This window comes from Procambarus clarkii, chromosome 22 (genome assembly GCF_040958095.1).
Source record: "Procambarus clarkii isolate CNS0578487 chromosome 22, FALCON_Pclarkii_2.0, whole genome shotgun sequence".
Taxonomy (NCBI): domain Eukaryota; kingdom Metazoa; phylum Arthropoda; class Malacostraca; order Decapoda; family Cambaridae; genus Procambarus; species Procambarus clarkii.
In genome coordinates, this window is record NC_091171.1 from 7015002 (window position 1) to 7039070 (window position 24069).

At 46.6% G+C, this 24069-nt stretch overlaps 1 protein-coding gene across 1 annotated transcript in view; it reads left to right on the forward strand.

Moving 5' to 3' along the window:
- Window positions 1-24069, forward strand: part of LOC123748321 (FERM, ARHGEF and pleckstrin domain-containing protein 1-like) — a 434539-nt gene that overhangs the window by 401399 nt on the left and 9071 nt on the right. The window contains 4 exon segments of the mRNA XM_069329367.1: window positions 2004-2144; window positions 3409-3560; window positions 13825-13952; window positions 18455-18633. Coding sequence (XP_069185468.1) covers window positions 2004-2144; window positions 3409-3560; window positions 13825-13952; window positions 18455-18633 — 600 coding nt within the window.

Sequence of the window (24069 nt, forward strand, 5' to 3'; positions counted from 1 at the left end):
AACACTGTCGCTTCGTATCGTGCGGCGCTGGCGGAGCCGCTTCAGCTTGCTTTCGGTATCGATGTTATGTCTGCGCCGTTTTGCAAGCTGTCTCGTGCATTGTTTCACCTCTGGCCTGCTCATGCGTCGCCTGAGCCATTCTGGTCTTTGGACAGAGTGCTCGCTTTCCTTTCGTCTCCTCGTTTCGTTGTGGCCCCTTCGGTCCAGGATTGTTTTTCCAAGGCACTTTTCTTGTTGGCTTTGGCCTCTGGGGGTCGGGTAGGGGAGCTTCATGCTCTCCTCCGGCGCAGGGGTTTCTGCTCTTTTGGTCGTGGTGATTGTTTTGTTCGTTTGCAGCCGTCTCCTTCTTTTCTGGCGAAGAATGAGACTGCTGCGTTCCAGAGGGGTCCATGGGTGGTTGATGCTTGGTTGGTCAGGCCGGGGGTGCATCATGTTTTGTGTCCGGTTGCGGCGCTTTGCCGTTATTTGCGCGCCACAGCTTCTGTGTCTGGGGACGCGCTGTGGGTGGATCCGATTTCCCTTCTTCCCTGTTCGCGGGTTCGGGTCTCTCAGGTCGTCCGCAGGGTTATTAAGTCCAGCCAGCCTGCGGTCTACCCCGTGCCCATGACGTTCGTAAGTTCGCAGCTCTTGCTGCCGTCTTTGGGAATATGTCTTGGTCTGATATTCGGGCGCGGGGATTTTGGCAGTCGAACAGGGTCCTGGCTGCTCGTTACCTTGTGAATGTCCCTGGGCCTCGTCGAGCCTGTGTTGCTTTGAGTCGGCGGTTGCAGCCAGTTGTCTCGGCTTCGAGTTGAGGAGTGAGCAACGACCGCCTCCCGGGTAAGTCCCTCTTTTTTCTGTCTGTGGGTAGTTAGCTCCGGGGAGCCGACGGGGCTCCCCCCAGAAAACCAGCATTGAATGTAATGAAACGCCATTTTCTGGGTGAGTCCCGGAGGCTCCCCGGCATCCCTCCCTCCCTCCGCTGTGCGGTTTTTCTCGTTTTTGACATCCAGCCTCAAGAACTGAGGTGTGGGTAGCCGGCGCGGGGGGTCTGGGGCTCCCCCTTCCCCCTCCCGGGAAGGGGGGAGCTGCGCAGACAGCTGCGCGGTGGTGTGTGACATCACACTAGTTTGCTTGTTTTCAGTTGGGGAGTTCTATCCACTAGTTTGGTTTTTGGTAGCAATTTTAACCAGAATAGGGGTTTGTTTTGAGGCGCTTACCTTTCTGGGTGCCTGTTCCGGTCGATGGCAGACATAGAATGCTTCCAACCACACGGGGGCTTCTATAGGCCATTGCTCCCCTTGCCTCTCTGAGGGGGCCCGGTTCTGGCCGTGGTCCCCGGTAGGCCTAAGAACTCCATACACATGACTGATGCCAAAGTCTGACATTAGCATATCAGCCTGGGATAGCTCCGGGGAGACTCCGGGACTCACCCAGAAAATGGCGTTTCATTACATTCAACGCTGGTTTTTTGTTTGTTTTGGGGGAGTTTCTAGCCTTTGTTCGGTCTCCGGATGTTCAGTCACCCACCTTTCTGGGTGTCTAACCCCCAGTTGAAGGCAGACATGAAAACTTTCATTCAAGAGTGTTTCATAGGCCATTGCTCCCTGCACCTCTCTGAGGGGACCAAGTTCTGGCTAGTGGTCTCCAGTAGGCATCACAATTCCATATGACTGAAGCCCTGCACTAATATTAGCTAATATCATTCCAATAGCTCCAGGAAGCCTCCGGGGCTCTACCCAGAAAATAGTGTTTCATTACATTCAACGCTGGTTTTTTCCCATGATCAGAGAATGATTTTAACAATATTACATAATTAACTATGTAATTACCTAAGTGTAGTTACAAGATGAAAGTTTCCATCTTCCTAGCACTCTCTATCTTATAAAGCTTTGAAACTACTGATGGTTTTGACCTCCATCACCTCCTCACCTTGTAGTATGTAAATACTACATACATAATATTTATACTTGAAACATTGTAAATTCTTATTTGTGTTGATTACACTTTATTTCTACTTGCAGGAAAATTTGGTAAAATTGGTAGAATTGCAACGTGACTTGATTGGAATTGACAACTTGATACAGCCTGGCCGGGAATTCTTAAGAGAAGGCTGCTTACAAAAGCTGTCTCGTAAAGGGTACCAGCAGCGCATGTTTTTCCTGGTAGGTAGATACTGATGCTCAAGGCCTTTCATTTTTTATGAACAATACAAAGATTTTATTAATAAAATATTCTTTTCTGAAGGGAGCCCCTATCAGCTCCCTGAGGCTGTCACACTGATTAAGTGCCATACTATTTAGTGCCATCAGTCACAGAGTTCTATTTGCTTACTGGGGACAACAAACCAGAGTACATCGGGTTGTTGCAGCCCAATGTTCAAGTTCTTGAACATGGAGCTGCAAGATGAGCCAGAAAGACCATCTTCTGGAGTTGGTAGAGCTCCAACCTGGCACAACAGCTAATCCAGGAGAAAGAAGTAAAGAAACCCCCACTGCGACCAGTCCAGATGGAAGGCATCCATCATGAGAGTCTCGCGGTCCAGAAATGGAGCCACGTAGAGAGGAAGGTGCAAATTCCAAGCCGATTCAAAGAAATCTACATAAAAGTGCCTGAATGCCTCATAAAGCAGTGGAAGGAGGCAGTGTCGACAGTGCACACCTGTGAAGATGGTAAGACAGCGAAAGAGAAACCAGTACTGAGAATAATGTACACTCATCAAATGTGAAGAATGCAAAGAACCAAACCCCTGTGAATCCAGCAGACAAGCTACTTATAGTGTCCAGCTCTAAAGGGCAATGGACCAAAGAGAGCCTCCCTTCCCCACCCTCTTCAAGGGGGGCCAAGTTCTGGCTCTAATCCCTAGTAAACCAAACAGAACTCCGTGGCTGATGTAACCTTGTAGTTGGTAGCCATTTTAGCGAGATAGTTTAACAAAAATGTATTTATAATAGATTATGGGGAACAGCAATGAATATATGAATGTTTGTGAATAAGAGTTGGATGGTGTATTTTAGTGTCATCAGAACGTTTACTGTCGGAATGAGGATCATGTGTTTTAGAGTCATTGAAACATGAAAGTACAGTACAAGAATATTCATAATAATGGTTGTATGCTAAGATTTATCCGGCATAGCTACCAGGAATACTTCTTTCTGTATCTACAATTTAATCATCTTGAGTTGGTTTCTTGCTAGCTTTATTGTTATACTGCAGAAAAAGCTTATTTAGTATCATGTGTCAGATTGGTTATTGTTAATCTTACAAACACATCTTGGTTTTGTGTAAGAAACTGCTACCATTTTTGCCAAACAAAAGGTCATTTCTAATACTATTAGTTTTTTCATATTTTAAAATATTTATCCCATTTATGTAGAAAATTGTATTTGGTATCTCAAACGCTCATATATTTTTTCTGAATTTTTTAAGTTTAATGACGTTCTGCTATACACAAACCGAACTACAACTCCAGTGCTACAGTTCAAAGTGCATGGTCAGCTGCCTCTCCGAGGTGTGATGGTTGAGGAAACAGAGAGCCGCATGGGTGCTACCAACTGTTTTACAATCTATGGAGGCAACAGGTAACTCATAAATCTTAATACTAAAATAGTTTATAGTAAAAATGCCTTGTGTAGCTCAAGAGGACATCCATGAAATATATTTTCTAAAGTGCAGTAGGTTATGCTTATATGTAATGTTCTGTGCATGTGTGTTGACATGTCTGTGCTGGTGTTTGTATTTTAATGTCTCCGTCATCTCTGTAAGTGAAGGTCCCAGTGTTACACACAATGCTTTTTACTGTATTCCATTTTGCCCACATTCTTTTCCAACATTAATTAGAACCTATATAGTATTTGCAGTATATAGTATGTTAGGGTTATCATATTATTAAGTTGTGTTTGCATTCTCATGTGCTTCTGCAGATGATAAATCAGATTAAATTTTTTAATTTGTGTTAAAGTTGACATAGAAGAAATTTACATACACCTTACATATTAATTAACACTTTTGCGGCCCGATGCCGCATATTCAGTCATAAAACCGAAATATAGTACGGAGTAGGCCTGATCACGCAAACGGTGTCAAAAATTAAACAAAAAAATGTAAAAATTCCATTTATTGACCGAATAATGTGGGACTTGTTTTAAAAATGCGTGCCAATATCTTCCCATGCTCTGTAAATCCCATGTGGCATTCCCACCCTGCAGCGTGGGCGGCCATCCACGCTGAAGGCCCTTGTTTTCTTAACCCCACTCACGACCGCCGTGGCCTTTTGTGTTATTCAAGTACTGTACTATAAAACAGATACCGACCAAGAAACTCATATTCCTCCAGTTCCATGAAGTAATCATGATGTCACTAGAGAAGTTTAGATATAAGGAATGACCTCTCAACAATGACCACATCATACATGCTGGTGATGTACATGAGGATGACAGCTGTTGAGGGTGACACTGTTGCAACACCCGGACCATCAGGTGTGAGGGCCACCACTCTTCCCTTCTTCACCTAGAAATGAACATTCATCATCTGACCCTGAAGACGCACTTCAGACAACTCCTAATGGTGCTGCTGCTAGGAGAAGACCTCGTATTGTTGATTAATCTGAACGTCTGAGCAACAACTTGACCCATGAAATAATTTGCATTGAGAAAGCTCTGAGGTGTCGTGTCTGCTACAAGTCTAGTAAAAGGATGGACACAGGTATAAGTGCGAGTCGTGTGGTGTGGCACTGTGTGCTGCACTATGCTACAGCTTGTACTATTGCAAGAGGACATTTGTGGTGGCTAAGCGGTAATGCTTACCCACCATCCCCCACCTATAAAACATCGATTGAGCAACTTCAGGACGCCTTTTTCTGGAGCAGGTGGAGGGGGTTCTACCTAATGTTCAACTCGTGCTCTACAAACAATCATTGGGTTGTAAGTACAGATATTTTTATTAATTTTTGTATACATATGATATTGTGATACAAACACTTATGAAGGAAGCAACACAAAAACTAATGATATGGTGTCGTAAACAATGTCGGGAATGAATAATGACTAAACAATGAGGAAAAGCAGGTGTTGTTCATATGACGATGTACCACATCTTATGGTATTGGTAATGTTGTTCTAATATTTGTTATTATATGCAAATATTCCTTTAGAGAATTCTATTGCGAACAGTTTGATACTAAATTGAACAACGTAGCATGAATATTGACGTCAGAAAGCTGATAAGAGTACTTTATAAATATTTGAATGTGGTTGTGAGCTCACAGGCAACGCATTGACTACCTGGCGGTGCGTGGTGGGTCTAAAGTGTAGAAAATTGAGACATGTTAAGGTCAGAAAGCTGAAAAAGAGTATAAACGTTGTATGGTGGTGAGCTCTCGGGTAATGCATGGCCTACCTTGTAGTGTGCGGCAGGCCTCATGTATAGAAAAGTGACTTATATGTTCTTATATGCAAATATTCCCTTAGAGCATTCTATTGCAAACAGTTTGATACCAAATTGAACCATAGCCAGTACAGCCAATATGACCAAATTGGCCATAATACAAAAATTAAGGTCAGAAAGCTGAAAAAGAGTATAAACATTTTGTGTGGTGGTGAGTTCACACTCAGCACTCGGCCTACCTTGAGGTGCCAGGCACGTGATAGTGTCAAATTGTCAATTGAACGGCTTCACTAAATGAATCTACTTTATTACAGTGTATAGCTGTATGGTGATCGGGTGGCTTAGTTAATGGTGTCCCACCTGCGTGCTTCGTCTTGGCGGCAGTGTGAAGTTTCCAGGTTGTCCTTCCACTTTTTTTGTCTCTTCGTAGGTGTACTTCGCTTTCTGTTCAGGTGATCTTGTCCTTTCTCTCATGGCTATTTCAGAACCATCATCTTAAGCCAAATACTGTCGCCTCGTACCGTGCGGCGCTGGCAGCAAGCTGCAGCTGTTTGTCTCTGGTGATAGGTTTGTTCGTTTGCATGTCTCCTCCTTTTCTGGAGAAGAATGAGATGGCTGCTTTTTGGAGGGGTCCTTGGGTTGTTGGTCAGGCTGGGGGTGCATCATGTGTTGTGTCCGGTTGCGGCTCCCTGCCATTATTTGCGCGCCATGGCTTCTGTGTCCGGGGACACACTTTTATTGATCCAGTTTCTTTTCTTCCATATTCGAGGGTTCAGGTTTCCTAGGTCGTCCGTAGGGTTATTTGGTCTAGCCAGCCTGCTGTCTGTCCCTGTGCCCACGATGTTCGTAAGTTTGCTGCTCTTGCTGCCATCTTTGGTAACATGTCTTGGGCTGACATTCGGGCGTGGGGTTTTTAGCGGTTGAATAGGGTCCTGGCTGCGTAATACCTGGTCAATGTTCCGGGGCCTAGTTGGGCCTGTGTCGCTTTGGGTCGGTGGATGCAGTAAGTTGTTTCGACTTCGTGTTGAGGGGTGGGTGCCAACCGCCTCCCAGGTAAGTCCCTTTTGTTTTTGTCTTTTGGTAAGTAGCTCCGGGGATCCGAATGGGTTCCCCCCCTCCCTCAGAAAATCAGCATTGAATGTTAGTGAAACGCCATTTTCTGGGCGAGACCTGGAGACTCCCTGGCATCCCTCCCTCCCTCCAGTCGGCGGTTATTTCATGTGTTTTGACATCCAGCCTTCGAACTGAAGGTGTGGGTAGCCGGTGGGGGGGGGGGTCGGGGCTCCCCTTTCCCCTTTCCGGGGAGGGGGGGGAGCTGCACAGATGGCAGCGTGGCAACATGGTGATATCATGCCTGTTTGCTTGTTTTTCTTTGGGGAGTTCTGTCCACTCGTTTGACTTTTAGTAGTAGTTTCAACCAGAATAAGAGTTTGTTTTAGGATGCTTATCTTTCTGGTGCCTAACTCGGTCAATGACAGAGTGCTCCAAACCACATGTGCATTTCTATAGGCCATTGCTCCTCATGCCTCTCTGAGGCCTCTCTAAGGGGGCCAGGTTCTGGTTCATGGTTCCAGATAGGCCTAAGAACTCATTCACACTGATGCCAAAATCTAATACTGTAGTTCCATATCAACCTGGATAAGCTCTGGGAAGCCTGGATAAGCTCTGTCTCACCCAGAATATGGCCTTTCATTACATTCAACGCTGGGTTTTTTTCCTTAAATTTTATTACATTTTCTGGGGGAGCCCCTTCGGCTTCCCGGAGCTATCCGGCTGATACGGATGTACAAGCTTTGGGCATCAGTGCATCAGTGAATGTACATGGAGTTCTAGGCCTACTGGGAACCACGAGCCAGAACCTGCCCCCCCCCCCTCCCCGGGAAGGTGCGAGGAACAATGCTTATAGATAGACCTCAAATATAGCTTAGAAGTACTCTATGTCTGCCATCGACCGGGTCAGGCACCCAGAAAGATAGGCACCCCAAAACACTTCCCCCCCCCTATTCTGGTAAAGAAATGCTACCAAATGCCGAATGAGAGGATAGAACTCTCCATGAAGAATAACAACCAAATGAGCATGATGTCATCTCATTACCAATGAGCCACCGTCTGTGCAACCACCATCACCCCGGGACGGGGAAGGGGGAGTCAAACCCCCCGCCGGCTAACCGAGCCTGTCAGTTCTTGGCTGGCGTTGGTGGGCTTCGGTTGTGTACCTCCAGCTCCGGTGTTTCTTCTCTGTTCTTGCTTCGTTGGTGTGCGAGCTGGGGGTATATTCACAAGTACTCGGGCTGCATGTGCTTAGGGTCCCCTTCCTTAAGCGCCCTGTAAGTACTGCCCTTGGGGCTTGGGGCCTCCTTCCACAAGTCGCCTTGGAAGCTACTTCTGTTGTGTCAATCACTGCTTGGTACTTGTCCGCCCTTGGAGTCAGCTGGAGGGTTTTCTTGCTCCTCTGTCTCGGGTAGGGGGGTAGTATTCATCACTAGTAGGGGCGCAGGGTACTTACGCAGCTAGTTTTCACCTCAGATAGCGGCCGGCTCTGCATCTTTTGGGTATGCTGCCCTCTTGCGGGGTCTTTTGTTTCTTTTTTGTTTCTCGCCTTGGCGGGGGTGTCTGCCCTTGGGTTTGGGCCACACCTTCTATGTTTATATATATACAGTGGTACCTCGGAATACAAGCGTCCCCGTTTACGAGTTTTTTGGCATACGAGCAGTATTTCCTCGGAAAATTTGAATCGGAATACGATGGTTACCTCGGAATCTGAGTTTGTTGATACGCATACAAGCCAACCTAACTCATGGTGGCATGACGATCGGCGCTCAGTTTACCAGTGCCTCGCACTCAGTGACTATCCTGCCTGAATTCTTCTCCAGGATTTTCATTGTTTTGTTGGATTTTTGGTCATTTGACCATAAAATGTGTCATTATATATCGCAATGGGTCCCAAGAAATCCAGTGGTAAGGTTCAAGCCAAGAAATCACATGTGAGGATGACAATAGAGAAAAAGCAAGAGATCATTCGGAAGCATGCAAATGGTACATGTGTTGTTGAACTTTGTAGGCAGTACAACAAATCCACGTCAACGATATGCACTATACTTGCCAAGAAGAAAGGACATTATGAGTGCTAACGTGGCAAAAGGCGTAATAACAATCACGAAAGAAAGACCACAAATACTTGATGTTGAAAAGAAGAAGTGGTGTCAGATGTGGGAAGAAATGCAAACTTTTATTGAAATGACTCGCCCAGAGAAAGCTCTAGTAGGCCGTTGCATTAATCTTTTCAATGACAATGTGATGCCTCACTACAGAGACATCTTGCGAAGAAGGGAGTAGAAGGAAAAAACAATCTTACATGGACAGATTTGTTGTGAGAAAATCGAGAAGTGAGCCACAACCAGGACCTAGCGGTATGCAGGCAAAACGTGCCAGAGAGTGCACACCAGAGAAGTCCTCACTGCCTGATGTTATAATGGAAGGGAACTCCCCCTTCCAAACAGTAACACCTCTCCTCCTCCCCTCTCCTCACCATCTTCCATATGCCAACAGCAGCCATCAGCAAGGCTAAGTAATAACTTGAACATAGTTTTGTAGTGTGGATTTAGATGAATTAGGTGTAAAATTTAGTTTGAAGTGAGGTTTCTGGGTAGTCAGGAACGGATTAATTCATTTCCAATTATTTCTTATGGGGAAATTAGCTTCGGATTACAAGTTTTCGGAATACGAGCTGTCTCCAGGAACAGATTAAACTCTTAAACCGAGGTACCACTGTATATATTGTATATATCTTGGTGGCAGCCAGTGGTGGGCTACCACTGCCTGTCACTGCCACTGCCATTCAGCATACCAACTTAGTGGCTCGTTATGGTGAACACGAATGTAGATACTTATATAAAGTGTCTGTATATAGTGAATAAAAGCAGAAACAATATTGTGGGAGGAGAATGTGGGTGAGTCAGATGACTTGAGGGAGGGTGAGTGGCTGGCTGGTACTCGGCGGTCACTCCTCGTTACTTTTTGACTCATAATAGCTACTTAGTGGTTCGTTATGGTGAACAAAACATGCAGATACTTATATATAACCTGTGCTTATAGTGTAATAACCGACAAAGTATTTGTTCACTGATTGATGAATATAATTGAATCAACAATATGCACACCATATTTTTGAGTACAGCGATGATTCACTCATTTTATTATATAAATATATCAAACTACACACTATTGAATAATATTACAGCAAAAAAACTATGAAAAATTAATCAGAGACATTGAAATAATTAGGTAATTATCTCTTTGTGGCAACTCCGGCCTGACAGCTGGCGAGCAACAGACCGCCTGGGACGCATGCTGAGTCAGCGCCTATTTTTTGCCAGACTTCCCCGCCCTATAGCGGGCAATATATGCCACTTACGATTTTTTTATTATTTTTCCTGTGATCTTCCTCAGTGTTTTTCCGGCTTTGGAGGCAGATTTGGCCCCCGGGTCCTGATGTGGTGGTTCCCGTGGTTGGCTGAAAACCCTCCTGGGTTTTCCTACCCTCCGAATGGGGCTTACTGTCATGTGGTGTGGTGTGTGGGGTGGGGTGTGGTGTGTGGGGTGTGGGGTGTGTGGGGTGGGGTCCCCCCCCCCCCTCTACGTACGAGTCGGTTTTTGGTGTTGACCCCTCCCAGGGCTCGGATCCGTCTGTTCCGCCCTTCCTGTGGCACATTTAACCACAATTTTATATCGGGTTCCTTAGATCCTACTTCACCTGGAGCCTTCGTGGTCATTGGTCCCGTATGCTTATGGGCCCATATGAGCCTACATGACTTTATGCATGATTCTCAGGGGTCTGGAAGGTTTGAGACAGTCTTCCTAAATTCAAATATTGTTGGGGAGTTGCACAAACGGTGGTGCGTTGGTAACGAGATGACATCATGCTCGTTTGATCGTTTTTCTTCATGGAGAGTTCTATCCTCTCGTTCAGTGTTTGGTAAAATTTCTTCACCAGAATGTAAGGGGGGAAGTTTGGGGAGCCTATCTTTCTTGGTGCCCGACCTGTTCTATGGTAGATATAGAGTACTTCTAAACTATATATAAGGTGTCTCTATAGGCCATTGCTCCTTGCGCATCTCTGAGGGGGGCAGGTTCTGGCTCGTGGTCCCTGGTAGGCCTAGAACTCCATGTACATTGACTAATGCCCAAAGGTTATACATCCGTATCAGCCAGATAGCTCCAGGGAGCCTCCGGGTCTCACCCAGAAAATGGCATTTCATTACATTCAACACTGGTTTTATTACATTGCTACAGTTTACAGAAAACACATCCACATATAACAATCACTGATAGAAGACCTCATCCAGCTCCTCGGAAGTTGGTTGCGTGCCCAAGATACAACACGCATTTCCTCTCTGAACTGTGACACTGAGGCACTGGAACAGGAAACTGGCTTCAATCTTTAGTTTTCCCAATGCTTTCCTCACCCACCTCCTTTAGGAACTTAACCCCTCAACTGTACAGCTTCCAAATATGGCACCCCCCAGTGCGCAGGAAATAAATTCTCTGGAAAAAATTCTGTTTTTTTTTTTTTAAAGTGCCAAAAACCCTTCCCTGAGTATGGATATTTTAACAAAAAGTCGAAATGGTACTTACTTTGGCTGCTATGGGGTCCGTAAGTTTGCGCGTGATGTCATCAATCCCTGGTCGCCCGTGGCATATGCCCCCAGGGCCACTAGCGCGCCCGGCTCAAGATGTGCCAGTTGCCACGAATATATTTTTGTTCATTTTTTGCGCACAGTTCCAAATACATTTTATTTGTTTTTTTTGTGCCAATCCTATGTATAATGAACACATACACTATATTATGGCAGTAGAACATCCATACTGTCCGAAGACACTGTGTTATGTGCATGACACATGTATACACATATATTGCACATATTTCCCATGCATCATGCTAATTTATGTGTATATACAATCTATTTATACACTATACACTATCACACACTATATACATTCATCATCAACACACTCAGAACTCCGAGAGTGACAGCTGCCACACCCAATCAGTCTCCCTCACTCCTCCAACATCTTACTCGCCAACATTGCTCCTCCCACCATACTGTTATTGTTTTTATTACACTATTTACACATGTTATGTATACCTATCTACATGTTTTATTCACCAAAACTATGCAAGTAAGCCGGTATTGTGTCCAAACTTTACAGTGGCCACCATACACTGCATGAGAAATCACTCAGCAGCCAGCAGACGACGCTACGATTACGTCACCTCCCTCACCAAAATAGCTCCTCCCAACATACTCCTGTTGCTGTTATTACACTGTATACACACATTGTATATACCCATGTACAAATGTGTTCACCATAGTGAACCACTAAGCTAGTATGGTAAGCAAAACAAGAGTGGCTGCCACACACACAGTGAGGCTACCTCGATTCTCTCCCTCGCTCCCTCACCACAATTCCTCCTCCCACAATACTACACACAGTGCTAATTATCACCACAATCCTGCTGTTATCACAATACTGGTCACTAAGTCCTGTAAATGAATAATTGACCACAAGTTTATTTTGTAAAGGAACCTAGGAAGTTGTTAATCACTGATATTAGAACATTGTACATAATCATTATTGCACTCAGGCTCTTCTGTAATACTATCATGGCTAAATAATACAAGTTATGTATATATTTTGACATTATTAGGCGATGCTGTGAAGCTGAACAGCAGTGCTGTGAGCTCATGCTGTGTGTGCCAGCCTTGGTTACTCACTCAGTATTGAGGCTCTCACAACCGGGAATGTGGCCCACAATTTTTTTTAAAGATGGTGTCTGTTTACAAGAGCCCTGGGGAAGCTGATGTGAACCCCATGTAGCTGCAGGAGTTTTGAATGGAACACTAAATATAAAAATACCCAGAGGCACGTTGCGCACCCTAGACGTGGGCCTGCTGGCGCGTTGCACAGTTTATGGGTTAAGTGCACATTTACCCCAGGCGCCCAGGGTTTTAGAGCCTATCGGTAAGAACCTGCAACATTGTTCTAGAGCCTGGTACTTGTTAGTTTTCTGGGTCTCCCTGAAGGTGGCCACCCCACCTCCCTCTGCTATACTGCTATGTAGATAGGTATCAGCCAACGTAGACACACACACGTGTAGTCGCACACGGCCTGTTTACCATCCCTCCATGGCATCAAGGTGACTCCGTCTGGATATTTGTGACTGTTGTCAGGTCTTCACAACTGAGGTTCCCTTTGTGCTGGACACCTAGCTGTAGCCAAACTTATCTTGATGATGTCTTTGACTGCTTCATGTCTGGCAGTCTTTCATGGTGACTTATGACAGACGAGATCATGGCAACCATATTGGTCTGCCGATGCATAGCCGCAAATACACCGGTGTTTGGTGGAGATAGGGGCGGCAAGGCGCAGGGCAACACCAATACTTAGGGCCCGATGGACCAGGCAGGTGCCTAAAGCGGAATTAGCAACAGCCAACAGGAAGTTCCCAGCTTGAGGAGCTTGCACAGCTAGGAGACGCACTTTGTCCTTCCCAGACGCTGCCTTCAGCAATGGTGAGGCAATGTTCTCCACTATGGGGCTGTCCCATTTCGCTTGTTTGCAGTCGTTTGGAAAAGTTGGTCAAGGGTGAGGCTTGGCAAAATTGTCCCACTGGCTGGCTCCGTCCACGAATTTGGTATCATGAATCCCAATGGAGTCTCTTAGGTATTCGGGTAGTATTTCATTCACTAATTCACCTGTAGCACTGGTCAAGGATAAGAAAGCCGGCAATGCTAATTGTGTCACCTTGCGAATACCTATAACTCCGAGTCTAACTGGGAGCGTTGCTTGGTTCCATTGGTCATCATGCAGGGAGAGGTTTAACACTTTCATGGTTATTGATTTTAGGAGTGCATCATATTCTGTTAATTTTGAACTGTCGAAGAAGGGAGCACACCTTAGGAAATATGTAAGCCTTGGCAAAGCCAGGCACCTTGTGAGGAGGTACAAAGCATCATGGGCATCCAAAGCCCCCTACTCTTTCCTCCATCCTTCTCAGATCGTTCAGCGTTTCTTCAAGAATTACCTCAATGGTTCTCGAGCCCAGAGGTGCTCCTAGCAGCACACTGTTGGTGGGAGCGATCACTGGTGCTCCTGGCAACATGGCTCATACTGCATCTATGATTAGTTGGCTAGATGAGATGATTTCACACTGATGGATTTAGAGCGTAGGGCAAGTCCTAACTCCTCTGCCCTAGATTTATCTAACAGTAGATCCCCTAAAAGGGTCTCCTGTGTCCCTGCCAGGGTGCCATCGTCCAGGAACCAGATGTTGAGTTATATATATATACACCTGTATTCATATAACCATGAATAACAATAACCATATATATATATATATATATATAATATTATTGGTAGTAGTAGTAATAACTTTTAAGGCAAACATATTTTCCACAGAGCTTTAATGGTTGCAGCTAATAGTGAAGAAGAAAAATCCAAGTGGCTTGAAGATCTCACAAGAGCTATTAACCAGGCAAAGTCTCGCCCTGATGATGCCTTCCACTACCTCTCCCTAAAATCTATTAGTAAGTGTCAAGTCAATTAACATATATATTTCAAGAGCATATTTCTGTGTAATATTTTCAAAATCTTGTATGTAGGCATCTGAAAAGATTTATGAGTGCTACCAGGGCAGTTAGTTCTATATTATGCACTGTTTATATTTTGTCATTAATGTTAATATTTTAGTTGAGAGTTAGAATCTCATGCTGGGCATTTTAACCCTTCTACTGTGCATCCCATCACATGATGGGGTAGCTAAATATGTTCAGATTCTGCATCCCATCATATGAGTACAGTATTTGGGAACTGCACTAGATTTGGAAGTTTTGCACATACATGGGACTCACAGTTGCTTCCAGTAACAATCTCCCATTTTGAAAAGTGTGAATCCTGCATTTTCCTTCTAGAGCTTTAGTAAAAAAAAAATGAGGACCATATCTGGCAACATCACCATCCTAGTCCGGCTGCGGGAACTTCTCGACAAGCAATCTACCTACCGCTGTCCTGCTCAATGTCTCAAATGTACAGTTCCACGGGTATATATGGGGGGACCGGGAGCTAAGCTCTGCCTTCCAGGAGATAGCCTCTGGCTATCTACCTACCCCACCTAGACAGCAGCTTGTTGATGGAAAGACACAGCCAACTGGCTGCAATTATCAGCTTAGCAGAAAGCAAGGTCACTTCACACGACTTGACCCGAAGGCAAACTGTTACAATTAACACCTGAAAGGTGTGACTCTAGAATAATTATCAGGCGACTGTCTGGAGCCTTCAATATCATGTGTGACTGACTCTCGTTGTATGTAAAATAATATACAAAAACACATTTATGGCGTTACAGCCTGATGCACGAGTTCACGAGTTTGTCGTCAGTGTCAGACTATGTTCATGATCAGGCTCATTTTCAGTGTCAGGGTAATGTTCATGATTACGTTCATCTTCAATGACAGGCTCATCTTTAGTGTCAAGATCATCTTCACACTCAGGCCATCTTCACGATCGGGTTCATCTTCATGATCGGGTTCATCTTCATGATCGGGTTCATCTTCATGATCGGGTTCATCTTCCTGGTTGGGTTCATCTTCCTGGTTGGGCTCATCTTCCTGGTCGGGCTCATCTTCCTGGTCGGGCTCATCTTCCTGGTCGGGCTCATCTTCCTGGTCGGGCTCATCTTCCTGGTCGGGCTCATCTTCCTGGTCGGGCTCATCTTCCTGGTCGGGCTCATCTTCCTGGTCGGACTCATCTTCCTGGTCGGGCTCATCTTCCTGGTCGGGCTCATCTTCCTGGTCGGGCTCATCTTCCTGGTCGGGTTCATCTTCCTGGTCTGGTTACTCTTCATGATCGGGTTCGTCTTCCTGGTCGGGCTCATCTTCCTGGTCGGGCTCATCTTCCTGGTCGGGCTCATCTTCCTGGTCGGGCTCATCTTCCTGGTCGGGCTCATCTTCCTGGTCGGGTTCATCTTCCTGGTCTGGTTAATCTTCATGATCGGGTTCGTCTTCCTGGTCGGGCTCATCTTCCTGGTCGGGCTCATCTTCCTGGTCGGGTTCATCTTCCTGGTCGGGTTAATCTTCATGATCGGGCTCATCTTCCTGGTCGGGTTAATCTTCATGATCGGGCTCATCTTCCTGGTCGGGCTCATCTTCCTGGTCGGGTTCATCTTCCTGGTCGGGCTCATCTTCCTGGTCGGGCTCATCTTCATGATCGGGCTCATCTTCCTGGTCGGGTTCATCTTCCTGGTCGGGTTAATCTTCATGGTCGGGCTCATCTTCCTGGTCGGGCTCATCTTCCTGGTCGGGTTCATCTTCCTGGTCTGGTTAATCTTCATGATCGGGTTCGTCTTCCTGGTCGGGCTCATCTTCCTGGTCGGGCTCATCTTCCTGGTCGGGCTCATCTTCCTGGTCGGGCTCATCTTCCTGGTCGGGCTCATCTTCCTGGTCGGGTTCATCTTCCTGGTCGGGCTCATCTTCCTGGTCGGGCTCATCTTCATGATCGGGCTCATCTTCCTGGTCGGGTTCATCTTCCTGGTCGGGTTAATCTTCATGATCGGGCTCATCTTCCTGGTCGGGTTAATCTTCATGATCGGGCTCATCTTCCTGGTCGGGCTCATCTTCCTGGTCGGGCTCATCTTCCTGGTCGGGTTCATCTTCCTGGTCGGGTTCATCTTCCTGGTCGGGCTCATCTTCATTGTCAGGCTGATTTTCTTTGTCATATTATGAAGTTCATTTATTGCTGCTGTAATTCCAGTAGGATTAAAATTGGTTTTCTGTTGTCACCAACCTGCCAACTTGACACCTCGCGACCAGATTGACTTTAGTAGGCAATGATGTCCGAGTAAGCGGTCATCATTCTCACTGTATCCAAGCATGGAACAAATTTAAGTAATTTAATTTGTATTAAATTAATCAGTAGAGCTGAATTTTGTATGAAAATCCTCTGCCATTTCCATGAGCAGCCATACATGGTAATTTGTTTTATCACCCCCTCTACCTATGACACACTCATATTGTTTATTATTTTCTTTCAGTTTGATTATAGCAGTCCAATACCTTAGCCTTAATTCTCATAATATATAACAGTCATCTTATTAATCTTGTACGTGGCCACAAGACACGTGAGGATCAACTCTAGGACGAGACAACTAGCTGCAACCTGTGACCCAAAACCACACATGAATGACTGGCACCAGGAACATTTACCAAATAATGGGCAGATCAGCCCAAAGCATGTCCACATCCCCAGAGGCTGATGCACACAGGTAACAGCACAAAGCTGTTACCCTTGCCACACCCCCAACAAAAAGAATGGGCAGTCTGGCCAGCCAGGAAGACTCCGGAACTTCTAAATGCACCCAATACGGGGAAGAACCAAACTCAAACGAGGACAGATCCATCACAGAGGCAGAATCCGGGTCTTGCAGGAGGTATGTAGCAAGGGTCTCCCGAACCTCCTGAGGAGAGATTTGAGAGGCAGAAAACCTCTGGAAAGTGTTAGAGCCAAGGAACCAAAAGGAACCCGGAGAGGAGCTGACCCCAAATCATACTCGTACAGGGAAGGTGGAGGTTAAGAAAACCCTTGTCCCTGCAACAACAAGCCTTGCAAAGAGGGCACCGAAACCCAAGCGGGGTCAAAGGGGACCCAAGCGGGGTCAAAGGGGGCCCAAGCCCCCCAGGTCAACTCCTCCCCAGCCCCAGGATCCTCCAAACCAGGACCCAGGGCAGAGCAGTCCTTCATACTCTCTACCCCCTGAAGAAAAGGAGCAGAAAAGAAGGGGGTCTGCTGGTGGGACCCAGAAGCCTCGAGAGGAGGAACCAGCTCGAATGCCTCCATCCCCAACCCGAATGAGGTAACCCTTGAAGCTGCCCGAGTCTCATTACCAACTGAAATCCTGTCCCGACTCCGAAACCCTCAAACGCTTGGGAGTGGGGAGTGGGGGAAGGGGGTACTCAGGACAAACAACAGGGAAAGGACAAGGAAGCGTGGACAAAACCAAAGTCGAGGTGACTAACATCAAGTTCGAGTCCCTATAACCAAAATGGGGCAGCCTCAGGGCATCCAGGTGGGCAACCAACCTAGTGCATTGCAGCAACCTGAATCTCGCATGCAACGCAGATGCTGCCTGTACCCGAATATCAGTGCCATTAGAATGAGTAAATTGGAGAATAAACAGAGAGCACGACTTGCAAGACTCCAGGTCAAAGGTGTCGTTGACCCAACAGGCAGCATGACGGAGGCAAAAACGGTGACTGTCACCCTGAGACAAGGGCACCCAGCAATCCTTAAACTCCCACCAGGCGAGGTGGAACTCAAAAGACACATAAGTGCATGCAGCCCCAGTACTCTCAAATTTCTCCTGGCCACTGTGCCACACACAGCAGAACACACTACTAAGGTATACAACTGCCCAGAATCTGAGGACAGTGTCAACGTCCACCCCAGACCACATCAGCCAACGAACTAAAGTTATTGGGTAGCCAGCGCGGAGGGGTCCGGGGCTCCCCTTTCCTGGGGAGGGGAGGGGAGGGGAGGGGAGGGGAGGGGAGGGGAGGGGAGGGGAGGGCTGCAGACAAGTGGCGTAGTGTGGTGTTTGCTTGTTTCTTTAAGTAGGGGAGTTCTTTGCCACTCTGAGGGGGGCCAGGTTCTGGCTCAAGGTCCCCGGGAGGCTGAACTAATATAAATATGACTAATATAACACATATCAGCCTGATAGCTCCAGGGAGCCAGAGAGGGCTCCCACAGAAATTTTTATTTGACACGATGGAAGGATGTTCTGTATTTTAAATAACAAATTCTGGGATGTGAGAGGGTGGTGATCCTGGCATGCCACACTACACACAGAAATGCATCATGTGGTGCTTTGGCGAACACACAAATATCACAAAAAAAAGTGGGGGGAGTAGGTTGGTCTATGCAAGTGGCGTACAGTTAAGAGGTAATGACAATACAGTTATTGCAAACAGTAAATTCTTTACAAATTCAGTTTGGCATCACCTGTAACTGTTTAACTGATCTCGTATTGGTTCATCAGGTTCATCAGATGAGGTTTTGGACCGAAGTGAAAGCAGTGTGATGGAGGATCCTCTAAGCCCTACAAGAGGAATCGGTGACAAAGGCTCTTCTCCCCAGCAGCGATCCAACACAACGGTCCATGTTTGCTGGCATCGAGCGACAAGTGTTTCTTCCCATGATTATTCCCTTGCTGTTCAGGTTTGTCTGTCTTTTCACTGACTTTGCCTTTGGCAAAGTGTAGCCTTAATATTTGCTTAGTAAATGTTTCTCTTCAAATATGCATGCAGAGTATGTATAGCATACTGCTATACATCAACAGCTATCACATTGAATAAAAGGAAAATAAAGAAAATAGATAGGGCATAGACCTAATCTGTAATGTTGAGCAGATAGGGAGGTAACCTTAACAGTAGACATGTTAAGCTGGACCATCACGGACTGGTAGAGAAACTTCTACGGTTGGGCAGGCTTCAGAGTGTTACTTTCAGTACATTGTGGTCCAGTTGGTAATGTGTGCATCTGGGGTGACCTAAGACACAGGTTTGATTCCACATCATAGATATATCACATTTTTTCTCGATGGAGCCCCCTTGTGGCTCCTTGAAGTTGCAATCTCTGATAAAATGTCATACTACTGGGTCCCATCAATCACAGAGTTCTATGTGGCGTACTGGGGACCAAGAGCCTGAACCTGGCGCCCTCACAGAAACGTAGTAACCGATGGCACTTATACTGCATATTAAATTTTCATTTATGCTACCACTGAGGAAGGCATCCAGAAATTCAGTGAAACAAAACAAACCACTATTGGCTTTAAATGAGACCAAAGCCTCCAGAAATGGCTATAGAACTCCCCCAACAATGTAAATAAATGATCAAAATTTCATGAAACTAATGTCAGCTCGTTTGCCCCACTTTTCCCCTCCCTTGATTTGGAGGGTGGAGGGAGGCCGCCAGGGGGTCAGCCAGCTGCTCCATCCTCAGTTTTCATCTGATGGTAATGTGTTTCAGGTACAGTACTCTAACCCTAGTGAGCTTTTTTATTGTTATTTTGCCTTAGTGGCTGTTCTTTACACCTTTGTGTTGTGTGGGTTAGGAGTTAAAAAAAAAAAAAGTGGTTGGAAGTGAAGTGCCCTGTGCACTCCTTAGTGCTGCCATTGTGCTGCTATGACCATTTTTCCTGTACTATTCGGGTGAAGTCCCTTTGGAGGTCCTTGCCTAGGGGTAAGTCGGGTGACTTTGACTTCTGTGTTTTCCCAGGTTGGAGCATCTTGGCTGGTGAGGCACTCTGGTTGTACACTCTGCTGCACTTCGGTGCACTGAGGTAGGTTTTCCCAGCTGCCTTAGCTATGCTGGGTTACTTTACATAGCACTTTTAAGAGTAGCAGCATAGCATCCCAGTGCCCTGGTTGGAATGTAATCTTTAGAGGTTAAAACTAAAAGACACAAAGGCTGCATCTCTGGTTTCCCACTGGCCCTTTTGCAGTTCGCCCCTTGATGGAGCAGTGGGGAAGGGGGTGCTTTGCTCAGTTTTTTGATGCCTGGTCTTACAATTCGTGGGCTTTTCAGGTCATTTTCAGGCAGCCTGCGGTGGTGTTGGTCACTCTCTCCTCATGGGGCTATTCGGATGGGCTTCCTCTCCTCGTTTCCATTGAATCATCTTGGGTTGGGTGGCTTCAGACATAGTTAAAATTTCTGTGCCTCTTTGGTGGGTCTTTCACCTTTTCTCAGTCCCAACTTGGGACTTGCTGGATCTCCAGTTCCTTCTCGGCTTGTTGAGGATGGTCCGATTTGTTCCTTGCCCCCTATTCTGGATGACCATTCTGTCTTGGGCCCCTCTCACTCTCAAGGTGGGTGCTTTGATCTTTCCCTTAGCCTCAGGAATGCCTCTTGGCTAGTCCCTATACAATTGAGGTTCAGGGTTTAGTTAGGGTTTGCTGTGGGATGGCAAGTGCTTTCGGGTTCTCCCATTTGACCTTATTTTGGCTCCGCTTGTTTTTACATGCTTTGTTCGGGACATGGTGGTCTGTCTTCGTTTGTTGGGTGTTTGGGTTCTGCCCATCTTGACAGCTCCCAGCCGGTCTGCATGTCTGCTAGTCAGAGTTCTGTTTTTTTCCTGGCTCACTAGGTTCAGATTTCTGGAGGGAGTCCCTGTTTGTTTTGACCTGGGCCAAACTTGGTTGGGTCTTGTTGGAATTTAGGTTGGCATCACTTCCCTGCTTTCTGTGGCCTTATCCCAGCTGCGGCACCACTGGGGTTTGGTGTTGCATTGGCCCCGAGTTCCTCGGGAGTTGCTCGAGTGAATGTACAGAGGGCATAACCGTCCTGTTCTTGTGTTTCCTTGGACTGGGTTTGACTTCAGTGGCTGTTGTCTGAGGCATCCCCTTCTCCACTGCCACAACCACTGGGTATGGACCCTGTTTGGCTCTGTGTCAGCTGCTACTTCGCCAGCTTCCTTTCTGGGCTTTTAAGGGTTCTGTTCCTGGTGCCTTCCTACGCCCTTCCTCCGCCCTCACTCAACATTATTCATGGTCATCTTGGCTGTCAGCTGAGGCTTTGTGGCCAGCAGTGGCCATGCACTGCAGGAGGTTTGGATTCTGCCAGGCTGTATGGTCCAGTTTTTTTTTTTTTTTAGTTTCATTCAGACTTTTCTCCTGTGGTTCTCATCTGGGGAGGTTCGCTTCAGTTCCTGCCCCTTTGGAGGTGGACTCTTCAGATTGCTATGCTGCGTTGTCGGGGTTGGTTCATGTGGTTCGCATTCAGGGTATCCAGCGTCCTTGCAGCTGGTTTGTCCTGGTTCCTGTCCATCTCCTCAGAGTGGGCTGTCGATGCTGCCTCCTGTGGCTTGTCAGACATTCGGGGGCACAGAAGTGGACCTCTTCATGTCTGCTCGGCACCTTACTCTTCTGTAGCACCATTTTCCAATGGTAGGGTGCTCATGGTAGTGACATTTGCTGGACTAATCAAGGTGGGAATTCATTTGGCTCTTCCCTCTGGTCTGGCTGCTACTCTGAGTCCTGGCATAGTTGGAGTCTCCATTGGGATAGTGATCCTTCTGGCTCCTTGGTGGCTGCCCAAGTCTTGGGTATGATGCTGCTTTCTCAGTGTCTGAATCCAATCTTTTTTCCACAGCTCCGCCTCAGTGGTTCAGACCAATGACATGCTTTGCTGGATTGTCCTCTGCTCTGCTCTACATGTCTAATCTTTTGACGTGTGTGTTTCGGCCTCCATGGGCGATTTGGTGACCTTGTTGGTGTCCCACCTGTAATTTTCCTCAAGGTGGCTGCATGGGGTTCATGACGTTCATTTACCACTCTCTCTCCTTTACTATTTTACTTTCTATGTTCAGAACTTCACTCTTTTCTGTCCTGGCTTTTCTTGGTCAGCATCTCAACATGAGGCAACCACACACAGTCGCCTCAGGTTGTGCAGCGCTGGCGGAGCTGTTGCAGCTTAAGTTCAGGGTCAACACATCCTCAGCTCCGTTTCGCATGCTGTTTCAGGTGTTGTTTCACATCCGGGTTGCATTGTGCCACATGAGCTTGCTTGGTCTGTGGCCCATGTTTTGTACTTTGTCTCTTTCGCTTGATTTTGGTGTCCTTTCAGTTCGGTTTGCTGCTTCATTGTTTTGTGTTGCTTGTTTCAGGTTGCCAGGTTGCTGCACCTTGTGATCTCATCCAGATCTTTGACCATTCACCCTGTTGGGCGTTTTCTTTATTTGCTGCGGACTCCTTTTCTTGCAGAGATTGGGTCAGTTGTCCTCCAGAGGAAATCCTTGCGTTGTTGAGATTAATTGGTACAGCCGTGGTACTTCATTTGTTATCGGGTGGCAGCTGGCACTGCACTCCTTATGCCGCTGGTTTTGCCTCGGTGACTACTTTGTGGGTTGATCCTATCTCCTGGATCCCTTGTTCTAAGGCTTTTCCTTCTCAGGTCATCCACAGTGTTTCTTCATTGATAACCTGAGATCAGTCTATGTAGTGTAAATGTAGATGTAAATGTAGTGTAAAGCCTGAGACCTTTCCTCGCACCTGTGGGGTTCAGAGGTTTGCTGTTTTCTCAGTTGTCCTTGCGACCCTGTCTTTTGCTATTGTTCGCGAGTGGAGTTTCTAGTCGCCCTAGGTTTGGGCGGCCTTTTTTCCTGTTGGGAAAGCCAGGCCTTGGTAGTCTTGTTTGGTCTTAGCTTGACTTTTCAGCTGGGCATCTCTTCTTCATTGTTCTTTTGAAGTCTTATTCCTCTTTGGGTTGCTAGCTTCAGGGAGTCACAAGGAGCTACTCCCAGAAAACCAGCATTGAATGTAATGAAATGCCAATTTTTGGGTGAGTCCCATTGGCTCCTGACACCCCTCCCTCTCTCCAAGTTGTTGTAGGGAGGGGGATGTTTTCATCATGGTCACACAGAGGGTGGAGCAGCTGGATGACCATGGGCTGCCTCCCTCCTCCCTTCAAACAAGAGCAAATGTGGGGCAAAGGAACTGGCTCTAGTTTCATGAAATTTCTGTCATATATTTATATTGTTTACATTACATTGTAGATAGCCAATTCTGGAGGCTGTGATCTCGCTTAAAGCCAGTAGTGGTTTGTGTTGTTGACTTTGTGGGTGCCTTCCTTGGTGGTGGTGGTATAAATGAATTACTTAATATATAAATGCCATTGCTCCCTGAATCTCTGTGAAGGAAATTAGGACCTAACTCTTGGTCCCCTGTAATTCGTAGAACACCACAACTGATGGGACCTAGTTGCATGACACTATCAGAGATAGTAGCTTCAGGAAGCCATCATGGCTCACCAAGAAATCAGGGTTTCATTGCATGCAATGCTGTAATATTAGAATGATGTGCTTAGAAAAGGACATTTCATATAACTAGAGAAATTAGGTAGCATGTAAAGAAACACTTTTTTTTTCTGGAGGAGCCTTAGTGACTCTGAAGCTGTGTTGCTGAAATTGCTACATACTAAATGTCTCATCAGTCACAGAAGTCAGTTTGACCTAGCAAACACCAAAGCCAGAACCTGGCCCCCCTCATGAGAGGCACAAGGAGTGAATGACAACCCACCACCCCACAAGAAGCCCCAGAAAGTCAGTGAAGCTGACACACAAGGCAAGCTGAATAAAATACCACCACCACCACCTGAAGGAGAGGGGCTGGCATCTTGGGCAAGGCTGCCAAGGCCATAACCACAGGCTGCATGGTCTCTACCCCTCAGAGCAGACCCCAGCAATGCCACATCCTCACAAAGGCACTCAACAAACCCCCTCCACAAGGACCCAGACATGCAGCAAACCCACCAACAGGTGCAAATGAACCCGATGATTCTCTGCCATATGGACTCTGGACAGCAATGGCAGCTGCACATGGAACTGCCACTTGCCTACATCCTTGGAAAGCTCTGGGGTAGACAGCTCATGAGCAAAGCAAGAAGCTCATGAAGCACTGCTTGGAAGCAGGTGAAAGACGGAGCTAACTTCCCCTCACTCAAGCACCCAAGGGCACTCCTTGGGCTCTTTCTCAACCTCGGTACCCTGCCATGAAGGTTCCAGGGTAGTGATGAAGTTTTTGTTCAACACCCCAGAAGGCAGGTGCCCTCTCAAGACAATAGGCTTGGACATGGAGGCAGTTGTGAAGGAGAGTC